We start from the raw sequence: 21,125 nt of genomic DNA on the forward strand, positions 1-21,125 counted from the left end.
GTCTTCGGCGCTTCCCGGTTGCGACCCGAGCGGTCTCCGGCTGCGGGGGGAGAGGGTGAGTACCGTCACCGTCACGCTCGAGGAAGTGCACCCGCTGCCTCTAGGCCGCGCCCAAACTAGTCTCGCTCGGGGGCCAAGTCCACGCCGGGACTGAGGCTGCCTCTATGCCACGCCCGAGCCCTTCTCACTCGGGGGCTAGGTCCCTGCCGCGAGCCGGCCACCGGACTGAGGCCCTTACCTCCGAGGGACCATGGAAATCACCTCTGGAAACTCAACTGGGGGAGGGACCGACTGGTATCACCGCAGGAGTGCGGGGCTCGTCTTCAGGTAGGTTTCTTCTATGAATTTAGTTGTGTAGAATTTGGAAACACGCTCAGCGAGCGTGAGGTAGCTCCAAACTGCTTTGGAGACGGAAATTACTGAGTTGCTGCACTTCCTGTGGGGGTATATGTACCCGTGCTGACGTCAGATCCGTCTCCAACTGCTAGCACGAGCACACTATACCCACTTGTTTTGAGTCCATCTGCTACATGCTAGGAAAATTACTTTTAAGCCATCAGAAAAGGAAAAATAACTTTTCACCCTTACTGAAGAAAATTAAATTCATATAGAAAGGTATATGGATGCCTACCTTATATAATACAAGCTTCTCTCACCATTCATAGTAAATTGACTAACTTCTGCCAACACCTTTATATTAAATTTGATTCATGTGTGTGTGAAAACCAACTATGACAAAAAACTGTTGCTATTCATGCCATATTTAAACGTTCTTTAAACCAAAGTATCCAAGAACACCTAACAAGTTCAGTTTTCAAGATATTTATAAAATGTAAGAAATATTTACATACACTAGAGACAATGGTCGAAGGTTTGGCAGCTGGGATTCAATGCAGGAAGTACAGAGTCTTTCATTTAGGGTACAGTAATAAAAAAAACTGTATGAGATGGGGGTGAAAGACGAATGTGCACAGACCAGGACAGGGACAGAGTCTGGCAATCTGAAGGCAACAAAACAATGTGACAAGGCAGTGGGGCAAAAGCCAGAGGGATGCAGTGCTGCATAGAAAGAGGAATAACCAGCAGGAAAAAAAAGATGATAATGCCCTTCTCTACAGGTCTTTGGTGAGGCCTTAACTAGAGAACTGTGTTCAGTTCTGGAGGAAAAGGATATGGACAGGATGGAAGCGGTCCAGAGAAAACAACACACACACACACACACCCCCTCTGGAGGAGAGGAGATGCAGAGGAGATATGATACAGACCCTAAAATACCTGGAAGGTATTAATGATGCACAAACAAGCCTTTTCCACTGGAAAGGAAACTGCAGCACTAGGGGTGTTGATATGAAACTCCAGTGGGGACAACTTAAAACCAGTATCAGAGGGTGGTGGATGCATGGACTACACTACGGGAAGATAGTGAAGATGAGAATGGTGAACTAATTCAAAAGGGCATGGGATAAACACTATGGGGCGGAATTTCAGAGCCCTGCTCGCGTAAATCCGCCCAAAACCGGGCGGATTTATGCGAGCAGGGCCCTGCGCGCCGGGAAGCCTATTTTACATAGGCCTCCCGGCGTGCGCAGAGCCCCGGGACTCGCGTAAGTCCCGGGGTTCTCCGAGGGGGGCGTGTCGGGGGCGGGCCCGGTCGTCGCGGCGTTTCGGGGGCGTGTCGGCAGCGTTTTGGGGGCGGGTACGGGGGCGTGGCTACGGCCTGGGGCGGTCCGGGGGCGTGGCCGTGCCCTCCGTACCCGCCCCCAGGTCGCGGCCCGGCGCGCAGGAGGCCCGCTGGCGCGCGGGGATTTACGCCTCCCAGAGGGAGGCGTAAATCCCCCGACAAAGGTAAGGGGGGGGTTTAGACAGGGCCGGGCGGGTGGGTTAGGTAGGGGAAGGGAGGGGAAGGTGAGGGGAGGGCAAAGGAAAGTTCCCTCCGAGGCCGCTCCGATTTCGGAGCGGCCTTGGAGGGAATGGGGGTAGGCTGCGCGGCTCGGCGCGCGCCGGCTATACAAAATCCATAGCCTTGCGCGCGCCGATCCAGGTTTTTAGCAGATACGCGCGGCTCCGCGCATATCTACTAAAATCCAGCGTACTTTTGTTTGCGCCTGGAGCGCAAACAAAAGTAGGCTATTCGCGCGCCTTTTAAAATCCGCCCCTATGGATCCCTACAGACTAGAGGATGGAAATGGGAAAAAAAACCTGGGTAACCTATGTTAACCTTTGTATGAGGGTAGCATACACAGAGTGGGAGTCACTGCCACCTTTAACAGAAGGCATGGGGTAACCTGCACAGAGTGGCAGTTACTAGAAAAAGCAACTTGCTGGGCAGACTGGATGGTACTTTGGAAGTTATCTGCTATCATTTACCCTGTTTCCCCGAAAATAAGACAGTGTCTTATATTAATTTTTGCTACCAAAGATGCACTAGGCCTTATTTTCAGGGGATGTCTAATAGAGCTGCTGGCTGCCCCTGTGTCAGCCATGTCCCACCAGTGTGCTGTCAGAGAGAGGTAAGAGTGTGCAGCATTCATGGTAGTCAGCTTGGGCTGACTCTGCTGCTTTTGAACCTCTGCACACTGCTTGGAAGGGGTCCCCCGACTGGTACTGCCACCATCCCCAGATGTCAGTAATCTTGCTGCCACTGTCACTGTTGCCACATGGCTATTGGGGAGGCGCCGATTGCTGCTACTGACACTGAAGCCCATTCTGCTGCCTCCTCTGTGCAGGCCCCGTGGGCTTCCACTTTCTCCATGCTGATCTCGTACATTGTGAGATCCACATAGAGAAAGTGCTATTCTTGCACATTCCCAAAGATTACATGTGCCAAACACTAAAACGTAATTTTTTTTATTTTTACCTTTGCTGGCTGATGTTAGTTTTCTAATCGGTTGGTCACAGGCTTTTTTTTTCCCACCTTCCCTTTCTTATTTTTTTGCCAATTCCTTTTATATTGTCCTTTTTTCTTCCATATTTCTTTTCTCTCCATCTTCTTCCCTCAAACACAGTCAGGTTCTATTTCTCACATGCATTTCTCTCTCTCACACACACACAGGCTCTCACTGTCACATGCTGTCTCTCATACAATCATTCATACACACAGTCTCTCACTGGCACATGCTGTCTGACTCTCGCACACCCAGGGCTCTCTCTCACTCCCACATGCTGTCTTGCTCAAGCATAGGCTCTCACCGTCACACACTGTCTCTCACACACACAGACGCTCTCACATGCTGCCTCTGCAAACATTCAGATCCTCACTCACACACAATCTCTCAACTCATCTCATACATGCACGCACACACCCTCTACAGACCCTCAGCCTCTCTCTCACCTCTGGGCCTCCTCTTCGCGGGTTGCTGCAGGATGGGCTCTGCAGCGGCCCTGAACTTCTCGGGCCGCGGCAGCCCTGCTACCGGGCCTCTTCCTCTTCTTGGGCCGCTGCGACTTGGGATTCGCAGCAGCCCGCGGCGGCTCCTCCTCTTCTGCACGCGCTGATGCTCTTCCTCCTTCCTGCCCACGCGGCTTCTGGCAATGTTTACTTCCGGGGCGCACAGGCAGGAAGGAGGAAGAGCATCAGCGCGTTTGAACGCGATCTTTTTCTTCGGGCAAGGAGGCTCAGCGGCCGCATGAGCCTCCTTGCGCCCGGGGGCATTGGCTCCCCTCGGGATACCACTGCTCGCGTCTGCCCCTAATACCTTGGAAACTTTATTTAAAAAAAAAAAAAATGACGTCACAGGATTGACCGGCCCACCGGGGGAAGCCCAATCCCCCGATAGGTCAATCCGCCCCTGTTTACAAGGGATGGCTTACTTTCGGGGGAGGTCTTATATTTAGGAATTCGGCAAAATCTCTACTAGGTCTTATTTTTGGTGGATGTCTTATTTTTGGGGAAACACGGTACTAGTTAATGACAGTGGTTCTACCTCAACCAGCCTAATAACATCCGCAACAGTGTAGTATTTTCTGCCAGGCTGCAGGCCTGGAACCTTCATGAACTGTAGCGTTTTCTTTTTCTACACTAGAGACAAAGTAGAAGGTGGAGTCTGTTCTGGCCTGGTGCATTTTCTCTCTTGAAAACTGCCACTGATTAGCAGGTATTCAAACTCAAGTATCAAATTTGCTTTGTGTTTTTAGCTTGGCTGCCTAAAAATATAATAAAATAAAGTGATACTGAAAAATATAATTGCAGAAAGAGGCCATCTAGCCAAGCTAGAGTGCCCATCCACATGACTGCCTAGCTATATAATCCCTATCACTCCCTCACATATGCACTGTGCTTGTCCCATGCTTTCTTGATTTCAGATACTATTCTTGTCTCCACTACCTTTACTGGAAGGCTGTTTAATACATCCACCACGCTCTCTGTAAAGAAATACTTATTTAATTTTATTTAAAATATTTCTATCCTGCCTATGATCCAAAGTGAGTTAAACAACATATACATACTACATAAAATGCACACCATATTAACATTTCTATACAACTAAATCGTCATTATCTCCTCAGCTATACAGGCTTTGATTAGTTCAATCTCTATGACCTAGGCTATGTATAGGCTTCAGTGCCCTAATAGCACTTTGCCTATTTTGTTTTTATATGTATGCTCTGATTTTATTTTAATTGTCATTAATTGTAACCTGCCTTGAACTTTGGAGGGTGTGGGTAAAAAGTCTTTTTAAATAAATAAAGTACTATCAACTGCAAGACAAAACTCATCTGGGATCTACAAAAATACTTCCTTAGATTATTCCTTAGTCAAACTCCTTTTGCCCTCATCCTATGGACCCTTCATTCCAGAAATTCCCTTCCATTGAAAAAGATTTTATATACATTGATCTCCCTTAGGTATTTAAATGTCTCAATCACATCTCTCCTCTCATGCCTTTCTTTCAGGGTATGAATGTTTAGATCTTTTTATCTGTCCCCATTTGCTTTACAACAAAGATCACTGACCATTTTAGAAGCCATCCTCTGGACAGACTTCATCCAGTAGTACACAGTAGTCCAGGGACTTGTATAGGGACAACATCCTTTTTTCTGCTAACCATTCCTCTTCCTATGCACCCAATCATCTTTCCATCTTTTGCCATCTCCTTATCCACCTATTTGAACCTCCTGGAGATTATCAGATACATATTCACCCAAGATCGCATTCTTGTTTCATGCGCAGAAGTATTTCACACATTATACTGTACTACTTCCTTAGGATTTTGAAGGCTAAATGCAGAATTCTGCATTTTTTTTTTTACATTAAATCTTAGTAGCCAGATTAGACCATTATTCAGGCTCCCTGTTTTCCCATACCTTCCTGTTTCTCCTCCCTGTTACAGATATTGGTATTATCTGCAAAAAGACAAACCTTTCTGGATAGTCCTTCCACAATATCACTTATAAAAATGTTGAAAAGAACCAGTCCAAGGACCAATTTACTAATAGTAACGCCCCTTTCCTTAGCGTGAGCTCCCTTTGTCGCTTCCCACTCAACCAGTTTTTAACCCAGTCACTTTAAGGCCCACATCATGGCACTCAGTTTATTTAAAAGTCGCCTATTAGAACAGTGTCAAAGGCCTTACAAATTTAAGTACACTACATCGAATCCTCTCCCCTAATCCAATTCTCTAGTCATTTGGTCAAAGAAATTGATCACATTTGTCGAAGCAGACCTACCTCTGGTAAAGTCATGCTGCCTCATATCTGGTAACTCCAGAAACCGCCCTATCCTCTTTTAGCAGCAATTCCATTAATTTACTCACAACAAAAGTCAGACTAACCAGCCTTTAGTTCCCGGCCTCTCCTTCTACATTTGTCCTCTAATTACTTCTGACTAAAGATTTATTGAAAAAGGTCAGTCAGCAGAATTACCACAACTTTTCTACGTTCTCGTATTGCTTTAAAATAACTGACTTAGTATGTATGACTCTTGGGGAGGGGATGCATTTTCAAACTGTCCACATTGGGATAAATTCTGTGCATATTTTTAACCTATGGTCTTTGCACCAATTTTCAAAAAGTATGTACCTTCACTTTAAAACTTGCTGTAGATACAAAGTACCCACAGACATTTGCACCCATTTTTTGTGTGGGTACTTTTCCCATGGATGATAACATGCATCAAGTTGAAAACACAATGTGCTTTATTTTCCTCTCTGACCTAAACACATATCTAGGAATACTGTATCTAATTGCAGCTAAAAGTAAAAGTGAAACACCAGGGATACTTTTATCCACAATTAAGGGAGAGCAATTTTCAGTCAATTTAAGTGCATAAATCGCTATTTACATGCAGAAATGGCTTTGAAAATTGTCCTCCCCTATAGATTACACAGCTTAAACATTACCAATAATTACAAAAAATCTGAAAGCTATATACAGTAAATAGTTTGATATTTTATCAAAAATGCTAAAACAAATCTTGCAACAAATCATTTATCCCACTCAGAACACAGAATGCTGTAAGGGGCAGACCAATATTAATAAACAGTAAAGTGCCTACATGGCTCATTGAAGAATGCACATTCCCCACCAAAGCACAACCATTTTTTCTTTAAAAAAAAACACTGTTAATTTTGAATTTGAATTATTTTGGAGAATATGGATGACATTTCTATTGGTCTCTCCCTCACTTGAATCAACATCTACCCAAAAAAGTGATTTAAGTGGCAAGTAAAACAGCAGCCTGTGAGATTACATGCATGCTTTCTCTCCATAAATTGAGTGCATCAAAAGGGAGGAGATGAGCAAGCCAGAAAGTTTGATAGGCAAACTGGGTCAGAAACAAGCCAAAGACTCTGGTTGGGCTCTAACAGCCAAACACAAGCCATTCCAAGTTAACTTAGCAGAGGAGAAAAAATAAAAATTCTAACAAAAAATAAAATATTTTCCTGTCTTAAGTCTATTTATTTTTCTTGACTCTTTTCAATTTGTGTTGTCTCCTCATTCCTTCTCTTTCAACTTACTTTCTTGTCTTTGGCATAAATTCAAACTCTTTTTACTCCCTCTCATCTCCATATTTGTGTCTTCAATTTCTCACTGTCCCCAGCCCAGCTTGTCTAAAGCTCTGAAAGGCTGTATTACTTATAATTAACAATACTAACAAAAATGAACAGAGGGGAATAAAAATACTGAAATCTCATAAAAAATATTATTCCTTCCCCAACAGAGCGCATATTGGGCACGTTCTGCTTAACAGATTGTAGCATTAATGCATGTACCAATTTTTAATCATAGGTCAAAAAAACCACCATTACATTTTTTTGTATTTTGTGATATGCAGATAAAAATCGCTTCTCTCATGAACTATTTTAGATAGTCTGTAGAAGTCTGACTCTGGACCAGAAAGACTATCTAACATGCTACATGAGAGAAGCGATTTTTATCTGCATATTACAAAATATCAAAAGATGTAATGATTGTTTTTTGACCTATGATTACAACATGGTACATGCATTAATGCTACAATCTATTAAGCAGTGTGTGTCCAATATGAGACATATTTATGCTGTGTTGGGAGAGGAATAGTTTTTTTTTTCCTTTTTCTAGATTTCACTTATAGGTGATACATTGTTTAACTCCCTATCCTCCTTCCCTCCAGCACCTCTTTCTTACCTGATTCCCTTGCTCTTCTCTCCCAGCTCTGAAAACTGGGGACACTGAATAAGCCTATCTCTCCCTATACCTGTTCAGCGCCCCTCCTCCTGACCTTATATAGGCAGTGGCAACAGGAAAACTGGAGAAAAGGAAGAAGAGATGCTCACATGGAGGCTTCATAATCCATACTACAACAGTGTTACAAGAGGGGGCAAGCAGTATCAAAACAGCAGAGCAGAAGAAACCTGACTTGGCTCTGGTTCATTTCTCAGGACAGCAGCCAGGTGCTGGGCTTGAGTCAGACTCAAGTTTTCCAAGATTTGTCCAGCTCTAATCAAAATCACTCACAACCCTAGATATTTGGCAGAAAATGGATCAGTTGTAAGAAAGGGAAACAAATATTGCTTTTCTCATGCCATTACTGGAATCAGAAGGCCCCTGCAGAGCACCCAAAAGATTTATACACTAGAAAAACAAAAAGGGTCAGTTTTGGCATACAAAGATTATGTGATAAACCGCGTAATAGCTAGAAAGTTATGAGGTTCTGATGTAGCAGTGGTTAATAGCATGCCAGTTCATAGCAAAAAGGCGGTTTTATTCACTTACGTATTGTGGAAAATGCATGCCATTCTGTTTTTTCACCAGGGAGAATAATTACATAATGCAACAACACTGGATTAGAACAGATACTTACACAAATTACACACAAATAGCATTTTTAGTTCATATGTACACTTCATGCCTGAAAATAAAGATGCTAATAACTGGAGTCCTATAAGAAGTTTATGTAGAGAGTCACTATTCACACAACAGGTTAGAAATGTAGTACATTTAAGTTTAGCAACCTCCATAAAAACTCAAGAAATAGTAATGGGCCTTTGATTCTAATATAAAGCTATTAAATGTATTTTAAGTATAAGAAAGGTGTCAAAACACTTTCAATTAAGTAATTTAGATAGCAAGCAAAATTATCCCCAAACCTATTAGAACATTTTGAGCCACTTAAAATATTTGTGTTGGACACTTGTTATTGAAAGAGCAGTTAGGTACATCGTGCCTAGAATCATAGTAAGGGGTAAGGCAGAAGGAGCATTTGTCTTGGATGCCACTTCTAATTTCTTCTGCTACTGGGTAAAGGTTCTATTTTTAAACAGATCATGAACGGGAGAGAAAGGAAAGGAGAGGGAAGGGGGTGGCAAGAAGCAATAGACAGGGTTACTGCAGATAGGAAATAGGTGGTCAGAAGTAAAAATCAGAGGAGGAACCCTATAGGTAGAGGAAAAGGGGGAGAACAGGCACCACAGCTTGGCCCACAGCAGAGAAGGAAATTTACCTCCTGCTGCCCTGGAGTCTCACAGCAGGGGTGAGAGGATATAGAAATTGTTGAAGGAAGAAGGGATAACAAAGAGGGAATGATTCAGGCAAATTAATATTTGGATGGATTCTACCACACTGAGTATCTTGACAGTGGAGCATGAAATAAGAATTCAATTCATTATGCTTGGCCCCAGGCTCCAAAATCCTTCACTGCTGCCCCAACTGTGTTCCCAGTTTTGACAGTTACACTCTACTGATGAAATCATGACCCATTAAATTAAGGAACCTACTTTTTCTCTGTTGTATAGCAATGCCATTACTAGTTAGTGCTAGTCTGAGCTTTCCCTCTAAAAACGGATATGGTCAACTACAACCCAGGTTATGTTCTTGACGTATACAAGCTGACAAAAATATAACCCTGCTATAAACTAAAATCAAGAAATTCAGATCATATATGGACTTTATAAAGTTCCATGTAAGATACATCAAATTTGTCACCAAGTATTTTTACCTTAACACACTAATCACCAGTTTGTTCTATTTTTTTTTCATTGTGCTATACCTGATCAAGAGAGGTTAAAGTCCACATAGCCAGTCTGGTTTTCAGGGTGCTGCTTGAAATAGATTTGCATGCATTGGATTACTGCATATTCATTCTGGATATCCTGAAAAACAGAGTGGCTATGTGGGCCTCGGACTGGGTTGAAAACCACGCAGTCATGGGCAAGGGAGAGAGGAGAGTGGAAAACTTTTGTAACTTAATGCTTTACTTGTGTGCACACACTGTTCAAGGTAATGGAGCTCCTCAGAGTTATTAGTATAACACACTAGTTAACATTACTATTTCAAACAGTGTATTAAGAAATCAAGTCATTATACAAATGTATCAACAGTCAAAGTAACAAAATGAGCTAAATGAGACAGCATCAACAGTAACATGATATGTAAAATTCCAGCATGGTTACTGGTAGGGTTGCACTGTTACATCAGGTTTGATCTAACATCTAGAATTTGATCTGCTGTGCAATGTTAGTTGTACATTTTGGAGGGAAATTGACTGCCTGAAATAGTAATGGTCACTTTTTGTATAAAACTAATGCAGAAAAACAGATATTTACAGTTTGTTTATGGTGGGAGGACTATTAGTGGTGAAGCTTGGTCTTAGTGTTTCATTATTTTCAAAATTAACTGTTTAACTGTACTGAAATAACGACACTAAGTATATGTCTTTAAATGTAAAAATAAAGACCTCTCTAGGAATTTCCACCCTATAGGAAAATTGAGACAACAAAAAAGCTCTACCACCACCAGTATGTCATGAAATAGATATCTTGTGCACTGAGAAAAAAAAAAAGTCTATGAGCTGCTGGTAACGGGAGCTTTCTGTTGCAAGACAAGAGGAACAGTCAAGAAGTTAAAGTGTCAAACAAGGACTAGCCCATGGTCACAAGCTTTCTAGGTGGTTAGTGCAGTTAGTGTCGCTGGGTTTGAAAAAGGTTTGGATAAGTTCTTGGAGGAGAAGTCCATTAACTGCTATTAATCAAGCTGACTTAGGGAATGGCCTCTGCTATTACTGGCATCAGTAGCATAGGATCTCCTTAGTTTTTGAGTACTTGCCAGATTCTTGTGGCCTGGTTTTGGCCTCTGTTGGAAACAGGATGCTGGGCTTGATGGATCCTTGGTCTGACCCAGCATGGCAATTTCTTATGTTCTTGTGTTACACTAAACAAGCCACCTGAACTGTGAGCTTCAGTTTACTCATCTGCAATCAACCACCAAAAGGGTTTCTCTCCCCTCCTCTTTGGAAGCAGTTATGAAATCCATGCATGAGAACTGTGCCAACATCTCCTCTGTTGAGGATGCACATCCTATCTGTTTACAAATTAGAAGGTGCACTAAAAATCTGAATGGGTATGCTACAAATCCAAATAAATTGATCTGGTAACAAATATGCATTGTACACCATTTTCCACTTGCTTGCATTCAGTCACTTACTATGGTTGCAGGGTTCCATGTAGTTGTAGGTGCAACCTTTGGTTGCCAATTGGTGCCTCCTGTTAGTTTCTTCTCACCTGGTTGGCTCCAATGAACATCACTGAAGGGTGGGAAAAGGATTGAAAAACAGTGATGTGCAACTATTTTCTTATCAGAAAGAGCTCATCCCCTCTGCTCCATTCAATCAGGCACTGTTTGATGTTAGGAAAAAGTAACTTAATGTAACTTAACATATGTAACAATGTAACTTAGGCCCCACTAATCTGACATGAGATAATCATGTATCAAAACCTTTTAATGCATAGTTATCATGAGCCACTAATCAATGTCAACTCATCTAATATTTGATGCATTACAATGTACTGTAATTTCACCTACACTTCAATTTTATAGAACATTTTTGTTCTATAAATAATACCCCATTTAATTATTTTATTGCAATAAATGTTGAGTGTTTTTAATGCTAGGATACTTTTGTATTTGCCATAATACTTGTGTGTAAAGGATTTGGGTTCACTTGCTCATCATTGAATAGTCTTTGGCCAGTATTTCACCAAAGCCACAGTGTATGGGGAAATACTTTAGCACATGAACTATTGTTTTTCTTTAAAATTTTCTAAACTGCTTTCCTAGCCTACAGGTTGCACAAAGTGATGTACAAAATTTGAAAAATAACCAATAAACTCCAAAATCATGTTCAAAACAAGGATCATTATCAACAATCACAATATGTCCATAAGCATAACACAAATACATCCAAAACCCAACTGACATAAAAGCAATATAGATAATAAAACAAGATACAATAGTAACCTATTGTAAGTTATTGCTTGCATAATTTGAATCCTCTTAATGCAGCATTCTGTAGTTGAAAACTAATTCAACAAGAGAAACATTACAAAATTTACTTCTCTAAACCACAAGGCTTAAACATGGGCAAATAACTAGAGACAACTATAGAAATGTTCAGGAGATCAGTGCCTCTGACTGCTCTCAATGCAGTTTGCTCTTTGTTGGGTGAAAGGACAACTTATCCTTTTTACTTTATATATACTTCATCAGCAGAAAGCAGGGTAGAAAGCTAGGTGCAACATCAAAAGAAGTTTTTCAATAAACAATAAATAAAGAATGGAGAGGAAACTAAGTTCACTTTTCCATAAGAAAAATAGCATCTGTTCAAAGAACAAGTCACAGTTGCCTCAATGCCCTCTCTAGCGTTTAATAACTGCTACAGTTTATAGTCAATTAGTTCATGCAATTTAAAAAGTATAAAGTGTAATTTTTTTTTATTTTTATTTTTTTTAATGTGCACCACACTTTCCTTCCTTCCTCTTACCAAAACAACAACTTGCCACTTTCAACTCCACTTCCAGGCTCTTCAAAAAATAAAAAGCAGAGTTAAGGTTACAAATGATAAAAACATCAGATCACTTACTTTTTGGTTCCATTTCCAATGCCCAAATCTAAAATTTAAAAAAGCCAAAACATTAAAACAAACTTGTTACATTTTCTACATATAACATAACTAATACACTAGCAAACTTTGCTTAATACTTACTGCCCACAAGGTTAGCCAGTGATGAATCCAGATCATCTGATACTAACTTGTTAAGGGGTTGCTTTGAAGTAGGAATGCTCTGATTTTGAGACGCTACTGTTGGTTTTAGAAGTCCACCTAATTCATCAAAACCTTAAAAATATAAACAAGCTTATTTAAAGAAAGTTAATAGATTCTACAGATATTACATCACAAGTTCAAAATACACACATACCAGACCCAATGAATACAAAGTGGAAGAACAGTTATGGCAAGAGTGTATTGGGGGCATGGAATTGACCATCTGCAGCAACACAAGCTTTGAAAGGTAATGCACCTTCAAGCAGAATTGCTACCTGTAACAGGTGTTCTCAGAGGGCAGCAGGATGTTAGTCCTTACACATGGGTGACATAATCAGCATGCCCTATACCACACATCCACGCTGAGTCCCTCTTCAGTCTCATAACAGAGAATTATGATAAAATAAATAAGAGGAACCTAACTCAGTGGGGTGATAGGCAGGTTTATGAGGACTAACATCCTGCTGTCCTCGAAGACAACCTGTTACAGGTAAGCATCTCTCCCTTGTCTGAGGGCAAGCAGGATGGTAGTCCTCCACACATGGGTGAATCCCTAGCTAGAGGCTGCTCCAACACAAAAGGGGACCAACAGACAACTAACTAGGTGCCAACGGGCACAACACCAGTGCTGTTGTAACAGAGAGGGAGACAGCCTGAACCCAAACAGGTCCTAGGTAGGGAGAGTTGAGTTCTATATCTCAAACAGGTTCCAGAGGACAGACGGGCCGAACCTACTGTCTCGTCACTCATCCCTTTCCAGACAGTAGTGGGATGTGAATATGTAGATAGAGCTCCACTTTGCAGCCTTGCATATCTCCTCCACAGGAACCGTTCACAAGTGGGCCACAGATGCTGCCATGGCTCACAGAATGAGCCTTGACATGACCTCCAAGGTCTGTTATGCCCAGGCCTGTTATGCCCAGGCAGTCCTGCCTGGGCATAACAGAAGGAGATGCAATTTGCTAGCCAATTGGATAGTGTCAGTTTGGTAGTAGCATCACCCAAACTATTCCAAACAAAACAGATAAAAAGTTGGGTGGACCGTCTATGGGCTTCTGTACGCTCCAGATAGAAGGCTAAAGCTTGCTTGCAGTCCAAATTGTACAGTGCTCGTTCACCTTGGTGCAAATGGGGTCTGGGAAAGAAAAATAGCAGGATGATTGACTGATTAAGATGGAAATTGTCACCACTTTAGGCAGGAACTTAGGGTGCATAAACAAGTCCACCCTGTCATGATAAAACTTAGTATAAAGTGGAAAGTCACTAAGGCCTGGAGCTTGCTGACCCTGTGCGCTGAAGTGACCGCCACCAAAAATATGATCTTCCAGTTCAGGTACTTCAGGTCACAGATGCGCAGCGGCTCAAAAGGAGCTTTCATCGGCTGAGCTACCACCACATTGTGGTCCCAAGATACAACAGGAGGCCTTAGGAGAGGCTTCAATTGAAGGAGGCCCCACATGAAACATACAACTAAAGGCTGTACAGAGATGAGCATACCATCTACACCTTGGTGGTATGCGCCAATTGCACTAAGATGAACTCTAATGGAGTTGGTTTTTCAGCCAGCCTCCGACAGGTGTAGAAGGTAGTCAAGCAGTTTTTGCGTGGGGCAGGAGAACGAATCTAGGGCCTTCTGCTTCACCACACAGAAAACCTCTTCCACTTTAGTCCTTAGGGTTTCCTATTGGAAGGCTTTCTGGAAGCTACCAGAACCAGACATATCCTCAAAGATCAAGTGGATGCAAGAGTAACCTCTCAACATCCAGGCTGTAAGCGACAGGGACTGGAGGCTGGGATGCCACAGCCTGCCCTGATTTTGCATGATGAGATCTGGGAAAGTTCTCAGTCTGATGGGTTTCTGGATGGACAACTCCCGCAGGAGTGGAAATCAGACCTGTCTCAGCCATTGAGGGGCTATGAGGATCATAGTCCCTCTGTCCTCGCAAATCTTCAAGAGAGTCCTTACCACTAGAGGAATCGGAGGATATGCATACATAAGACCATTCCCCAATGACAGGCAAGGGTGTCCAAGGCTGTTTTGCCATCTGGCCTGTACAGGGAGCAGAACCGAGGCACTTTCCTGTTGCAGGGGGATGTGAACAAGTCTACATCTGGGCTCCCCCAGAGGAGTAAAATCCAATTCACTACCCCCGGTCCAGGGACCACTTGAGGGGTCTGAAGGCTCGACTCAACCTGTCCACTACCATGTTCTCCATTTTGGCCAGGTTCATGGCCCTGAGCACCACCCCATGGGACAGGGCCCAAGGCCAGATTTGGACCGCTTCCTGACAGTGCCTCCCTGCTTGTTGACATACCACATGGTTGTCAGTCTCGATCAGGACAACTTTGTTGGACAGCCAATCTCTGAAAGCCCATAGCACGTACCTGATCACCCGAAGCTCCAGGAAATTGATTTGACAAGAACATTCCTAAGCAGACCACAGTCCCTGGGTGCCAAGCCCATCTACATGAGCTCCCCACCCCAGGGTAGATGCATCCGTGGTTAGCACAATTTGAGTAGGGAGATTCAGAAAGGAAATCCCCCATTCCAGATTGGAAAGTACCCACCACCAGGACAAAGAGTCCTTGAGAGATAGGGTGACTCTGATGCAATCCTGGAGGCTCTGAGTGACCTGGTGCCACTGTGACCTCAGTGTACATTGGGTGATATAGATGGATGCGACCATGTGGCCCAACAGTCTAAACATGTGCCAGGCTGATACCTGCTGGCTCTGTTGCATTTCTGTCGCAATGGGTGCCAAAGCGATGGCTCTCTGGTGTGGCAGAAAAGCCCTGGTTTGAGCTGTATCTAGCAGGACTTCGATGAAGTCCAACTGAGGTGACAGATTGAGATGGGACTTTGGGTAGTTGAGAATGAACCCTAGTGACTCCAGCAACCGAATGGTTAAGCACATGAACTGGGTGGCCCCTGCTTGAGACATGTTCTTGACCAGTCAATCGTCCAGATATGGGAAAACATGCACTCCCAGTCTGTGGAGGTACGCTGCCATCATGGCTAGGCATTTCGTGAAGACCTGTGAGGCAGACGCAAGCCTGAATGACAAAACCCAGTACTGGAAGTGTTGTTTTCCCACCACAAAGCAGAGTTGCTTACCTGTAACAGGTTTACATCCTGCTGTCCTAGGAGAGCACCTGTTACAGGTAAGTAACTCTGCTTTCTCCTAGGACAAGCATACATGGGTTAATACCAAGCTGCATGATACTCCCAAACTTATATAGATCCACAGATACCGAACCTGTCACTAATGGGCACAACAATTGTGATGGTGTGGAAAACCTAGGGAGAAGCTTACCCCAAAAAAGTGGGTCCTAGGCAGGAAGAGTTGGGTTGTTTCTTACTGAAAAAGGTGCAGCAGGACAGTTTAACTAAAGCTGTTGTCCCTACGGCCATCTTTATCCAGACAATAGTGGCCCACGAACTCGAAGTAATTCCACATCGCAGCCCTGCAGATTCGGCCACAGGAACCGCATCCAGATGGGCTACCGAAGCCACCATGGCATGGACTGAATAAGCCTTGATGTGGCCTCCAAGCTGAAGGCCTGCCTGCGCATAGCACAAGGAAATACACTCAGCCAGTCAGTTGAATAACTTGTGCTTGGTGACCGCCACTCCCAATCTGTTCTTATCAAAGGAGACAAAGAGTTGCATGGACTGTCGGTGGCCTGTCTGTGGCCTGCTGTTCTCTCCAGATAGAAAATCAAGGCTCTTTTGCAGTCTAGGCTGTATGGAGCCTGCTCACTGTGGTGAGAATGTGGCCTGAGAAAAAAGGTAGGCAGGATAATTGACTGGTTGAGATGAAAATCAGTCACCACCTTAAGCAGGAACTTAGGGTAAAGCACACCCTGTCATGGAAAAGTTTTGTGTAAGGTGGATGTTTTACCAATGCCTGAAAGGTCACTGACTCTGTGTGCTGAAATAACTGCAACCAAGATGATAATCTTCCACATCAGGTACTTCAACTCACAGGAATGCAGTGGCTCGAAGGGATCTCGCATGAGATAAGCCAGAACCACATTAAGATCCCAGGACACAACAGGAGACTGCAGAGGAGGTTTCAGCTGAAGCAAATCCCACATGAACCTGTTCACCCACAGGATACATGGAAATCGGCAAATTATCCACCTCATGGTGGTAGGCCCCGATAGCAGTGAGGTGCACTCTGAGTGAGTGTTTTCAGACCAGCCTCAGAAAGGGATAGCAAGTAGTCCAACAACTTGGGAGTAGGACAAGTGAATGGATCCAAGTCATGTCTCTCACACCAAATGGAGAACCCTCCTCCTACTTCAAAGTGTATAATTTCCTCATGGACAGCTTTCGAGAAGCTACCAGGACCCAAGACACGTCCTCAGAGAGGTCAAGGATCCGCAGGACTAACCTCTCAACATCCAGGCCATCAGAGAGAGTGCCCAAAGGTTGGGATGGTGCAGCCTGCCTCAATCCTGTGTGAACAGGTTGGGGGAGGTTTATAGACTGATCAGTTCTCTGACAGATAGATCCAGAAGAATTGGGAACCAAGCCTGTCTCAGCCACTGGGGGGAGGGGGGGGGGCCACAAAATCATGCCTCCCGTCCTGCCGAAGCTTCAGGAGAGATTTCAACACCAGTGGAAACAGAAGATATGCATATAGAAGGCCACTGCCCCAATGGCAGGCAAAGGCATCTGAGACTGGTCTCCTTGTTCCCCAGTGAAGGGAGCAGAAGTTGCTCACTTTGTTGTTGCAGTGGGAGGCGAAGAGATCTATGTCCAGTTCCCCCCAGAGGTGGAAAAGGCGAGTCGCCACCCCTGGTCCAGGGACCACTCGCTGAGGCGATCCACCATCACATTCTCCGACCCCGCTAGATATACCGCCCAGAGCAGAATTACAGACAGGGGACCCAGAGCAGAAAAATACTGATGAAAGTACCGAGGAAAAGACTCTAAAGGGCAGAGCTCCAAAAAACCGTGAGGCAAAAAGCTTCGCAGAAAAGAAGAGACTGATGGGGGACTCCATGTGGATGTGTAGATAGTGGCATGCTGGGCATGCTCAGTGTGCTTAATCAAAGTTCTAAGAACTTTGACAGAAGTTTTCCGTGCCGGGCTCCATCTGATGTCGTCACCCATGTATCAGGGTTACCATCCTGCTTGCCCTAGGAGAAATCAGAGTTGCTTCCTGTGACCGGGGAAGATCTCAATATGGAAATATGCCTCCTTTTGGTTGAGAGAACATATCCAGTCCCCTTTTTGCAAAAGGGAGATCAAGGTGCCCAGGGAAAGCATGGGTGATCGACATGGACCTCGGGCACTGGGGGCATCAGTGGAAACCAGATGCAGCCTTGACAGGGTGAAACAAAAGGGAAAAAATGAACAATGGTGGCGGGTGTCGATAGCCAATAGGCACAGAGGCACTTCCACCATGGGGGGAATCAACTGCAAAAAGCAACTTGTCCAAACACTGAAACCCCTGACTGGGGGAACCATGGGGAGGCACTGACAGGGACCCCATCAATAGCCCAAATGAAAAAGTGCAAAAAAACCACAAAAATTGAAGTTTTCCACAAGGCAAAAAATCCTAAAATCTTTTTTAGCTCAAACCGTGAGGCTCACTGCTCTGCAGAAAAAAAAGACTAAAGAGGGACTCCACATAGACGCGTGGTATAGAGCACCATCTGAGGATGTCACCCATGTGTGAGGACTACCATCCTGCTTTCCTCAGAGAATATTTAAGATCAGTGTTCTCACAATACTACTGGTAATGAAAAGATGTGAGGTAAAGCAGAGTGCTGTGGCTCATCCAGTCAGCAGATTATAGTTGTGCTATCACCCCTCTCCTTCTCACCCCACCAAAAGAACAATCCTGTAAATACACAACTGGACATTGTTGCAAGTTGCTGGGCATGCATGTCAGTTGCGTCTCTAGAAAAAAAGGCCTTTTTATGCAACAAGGAAACCCCTGGCCAATTTCAACCATTTAAGTAAAATTACCACTAAAATTATTCTACATCAATAATATTTTTTTGTATGGAAATTAAATCTAGGCAGAATCTCACTATAGACCCCTCACCTCAAGTTCTACAATACCCTGTGTTCACAGAAATTCCCACAACAAAGGGTACAGAGCAGAACCAGAATATTTTTCCCTTACCACTCACCAAGGAAAACTAATATTGAAATTCTGGTGTTATCTCAGTAATAGCTACACAAATCTCACTCCACTGCCAGGAACATTGTGCAAAAAAATATACTCTGAATCTGTAGCACATCTGTCATACTTCAACATACCAATTGTCAGATTCAAACAGTAACAACCTTATCCATGAAAAGGCTACAATGCAAATATTACACAGATCCTAAAACACTAATACACCTCCTATTGTCAAGCTGCCACAGATCCCTACACAGAAACTACTTTTAGCCACCCTATCTAAATATGACCCCAACACCATCCTTTTTAAAGTAGATAAAGCCTGCACATCATGAACCCCACAAGTACTTATTAGCTACTCAGAGGGGGACAACTTTCAGCCAGATCATTTTACCCCAGTAAATATCTATTTACCTTGGTAAATGGTTTGAAAATGGTCTATTTTATATATTACCTTGGCAATACATATCCAAGTTGATATGCTGATAAATTTTTTCTGAACTAGAAAGCAGGGGGAGATGGAAAAAGAGCACAAGGGAACAGAAAGAAGGATCAAGAACTGAGAATAGAGGAATGTCCTTCTCCTGGTTCTAGTTCTATTCCCCTCTGCATCCCTAATCACCTCTCTCATTTTCTCTGTGCTCCTGTCCGAAAAACTCCACCACTATCACCACCACACAGACACACCACATATCTCAGTCAATTCACTTCTACCCCACAGCTAATCTCCTCTCCACTTCCTTGGCCCCATCCCCAGTCTCAGTGCTTTGGGCTTACTCCTGGGGGAATTCTGTGAAAAAAAAAGTTTAAACATCTGCACACAAAAACTTAAAATTCTGCAAAATTCTGTATACTTTCTATTGGGTCAAAATAACATAATATACATGACAGTCTAAGTAATTAATTTAAAATGTAATACAGAAAAAAGTTATTACTTAAAGATGCAGAGTTTTAAACATTTTGAGCAGAATTTCCCTAGAAGTTCACTATAAAGGGTCTCTTCCAGCCTCTCTCCCTATTCCCCTGGCCAGCCTCCTTTCATTTTGCCCTCTCATGCCCCAACTCCTCCACCTGCCACTATCACTCCCCTCCCCCTCTAGGTTCAATCCCTTCTACTCTATCTCCACTCCCAGAGTATGATCCCCACTCGCAACACTGTCCCTCATACAAGCTCCCTCTGTCCCTCTCTCTCTCACACACACACACAGGCTCCCTTCTCTCTAGTGCACATACACACCCTCATACAGGCTCCCCTCTCTCGTGTACACATCCCCTTATACAGGATCCTTACGCTTTCTCACATGCACACACCTTCACACAGGCTAACTATGTCTCTTTTTGTCCCACACCCCCTGCACACTGGTCCTCTCTCTCGCTCACCTCCCCTACACATGGGGCTACTTCTCTCTCACACAAACATATCCCCATCACATAGGCTCCTCTCTCGCAAACAAGCAAGCACCCTCACACAGGCTCCCCTATCTCATAAACAAGCACCCTCACATACATACCAGCTCCCAATCTCTCTCACACACACACACTCCACAATCTCCTCATATAGGCTCCCTCTTCTCTGGCACACATACCCATTCACACATGCTGTTTCTCACCCCCCAGGCTTGCAGTCTTACACACTCACACACACACACTTACCCTTACCGAGGCCTTCTCCATCTTCGCTGCGAGCAAAGGCCATCCCACTCACGGCACAACGGGGCCAGCTCCTTCTTTGCCATGAGCGGGCCGGCCTCCACTCGAGGCACACTGGGGCCTTTTCCATCTTCACTGCAAGCGAAGGCCATCCCACTCGCGGAGAAGGAGCAGGCCCAGGCGTGCTGCAAGTGAAGGCCGTCTCGCTTACGGCACACTAGGGCCTGCCAAATTCTGCGCAACTGTGCAGGAGGAGAATTCTGCGCTTTGCATTAGTGCAGAATTCCCACAAGACTATGGGTTGCATCTTCCTATGCTGCCTGGGCCTGACTTGTGCTTTAAAATGCACTAAATATCATAGTAACAACAATTGACAGCGGATAGACTAATGGTGCATCATGTCTGCCCAACAAATTGCTTATGGTAGTAACTGCCACTCTGTGCATTTACTCCCAGTGTCTTCTCTTAAGGGTAGTAATAACTGCTTGTCTCATGCAGAAATGATACGTCTAAAGTTAATACAGTTTACCCTATTCTTCATTCCTATCCTCTAATCTCAAAGGATCTGCACTATTTATCACATGCCCTCTTGAATTTCCATAATGTTCTCGTCTACACCACCTTTTCCGGGAGGGCATTCCAAGCATTCACCACTTTTTTTCCCCAACTGAAAAGATCTGAAGTTTGTGCTTCATTCATACCTTTCAGGTATCAGAATAGCTGTATCATATCTCCCCCTACACCTCCTCTCCTCTAGGTTATCCTTCAGCCTCTCTCCATAGGTTTTCTGATACAGAACCAACACCATTTTGGTC

The 21,125-nt window shown here is 43.9% G+C and overlaps 1 protein-coding gene across 5 annotated transcripts in view; it reads right to left on the reverse strand.

Moving 5' to 3' along the window:
• The window catches only part of PICALM (phosphatidylinositol binding clathrin assembly protein), a 502,282-nt gene that overhangs the window by 108,016 nt on the left and 373,141 nt on the right, over positions 1-21,125 (reverse strand). For 3 of the 5 annotated variants that reach the window (XM_029602251.1, XM_029602253.1, XM_029602254.1), the window contains 4 exons: positions 12,458-12,589; positions 12,335-12,362; positions 10,900-10,999; positions 8,194-8,217 (listed from right to left, as the gene is read on the reverse strand). In XM_029602251.1, the coding sequence (XP_029458111.1) occupies positions 8,194-8,217; positions 10,900-10,999; positions 12,335-12,362; positions 12,458-12,589 (284 nt within the window). The remainder of the gene's footprint in view (positions 1-8,193; positions 8,218-10,899; positions 11,000-12,334; positions 12,363-12,457; positions 12,590-21,125) is intronic. The other 2 variants (XM_029602252.1, XM_029602258.1) reach the window with 1 other exon arrangement.

The sequence above is a fragment of the Rhinatrema bivittatum genome, chromosome 5 (assembly GCF_901001135.1).
Source record: "Rhinatrema bivittatum chromosome 5, aRhiBiv1.1, whole genome shotgun sequence".
NCBI lineage: Eukaryota > Metazoa > Chordata > Amphibia > Gymnophiona > Rhinatrematidae > Rhinatrema > Rhinatrema bivittatum.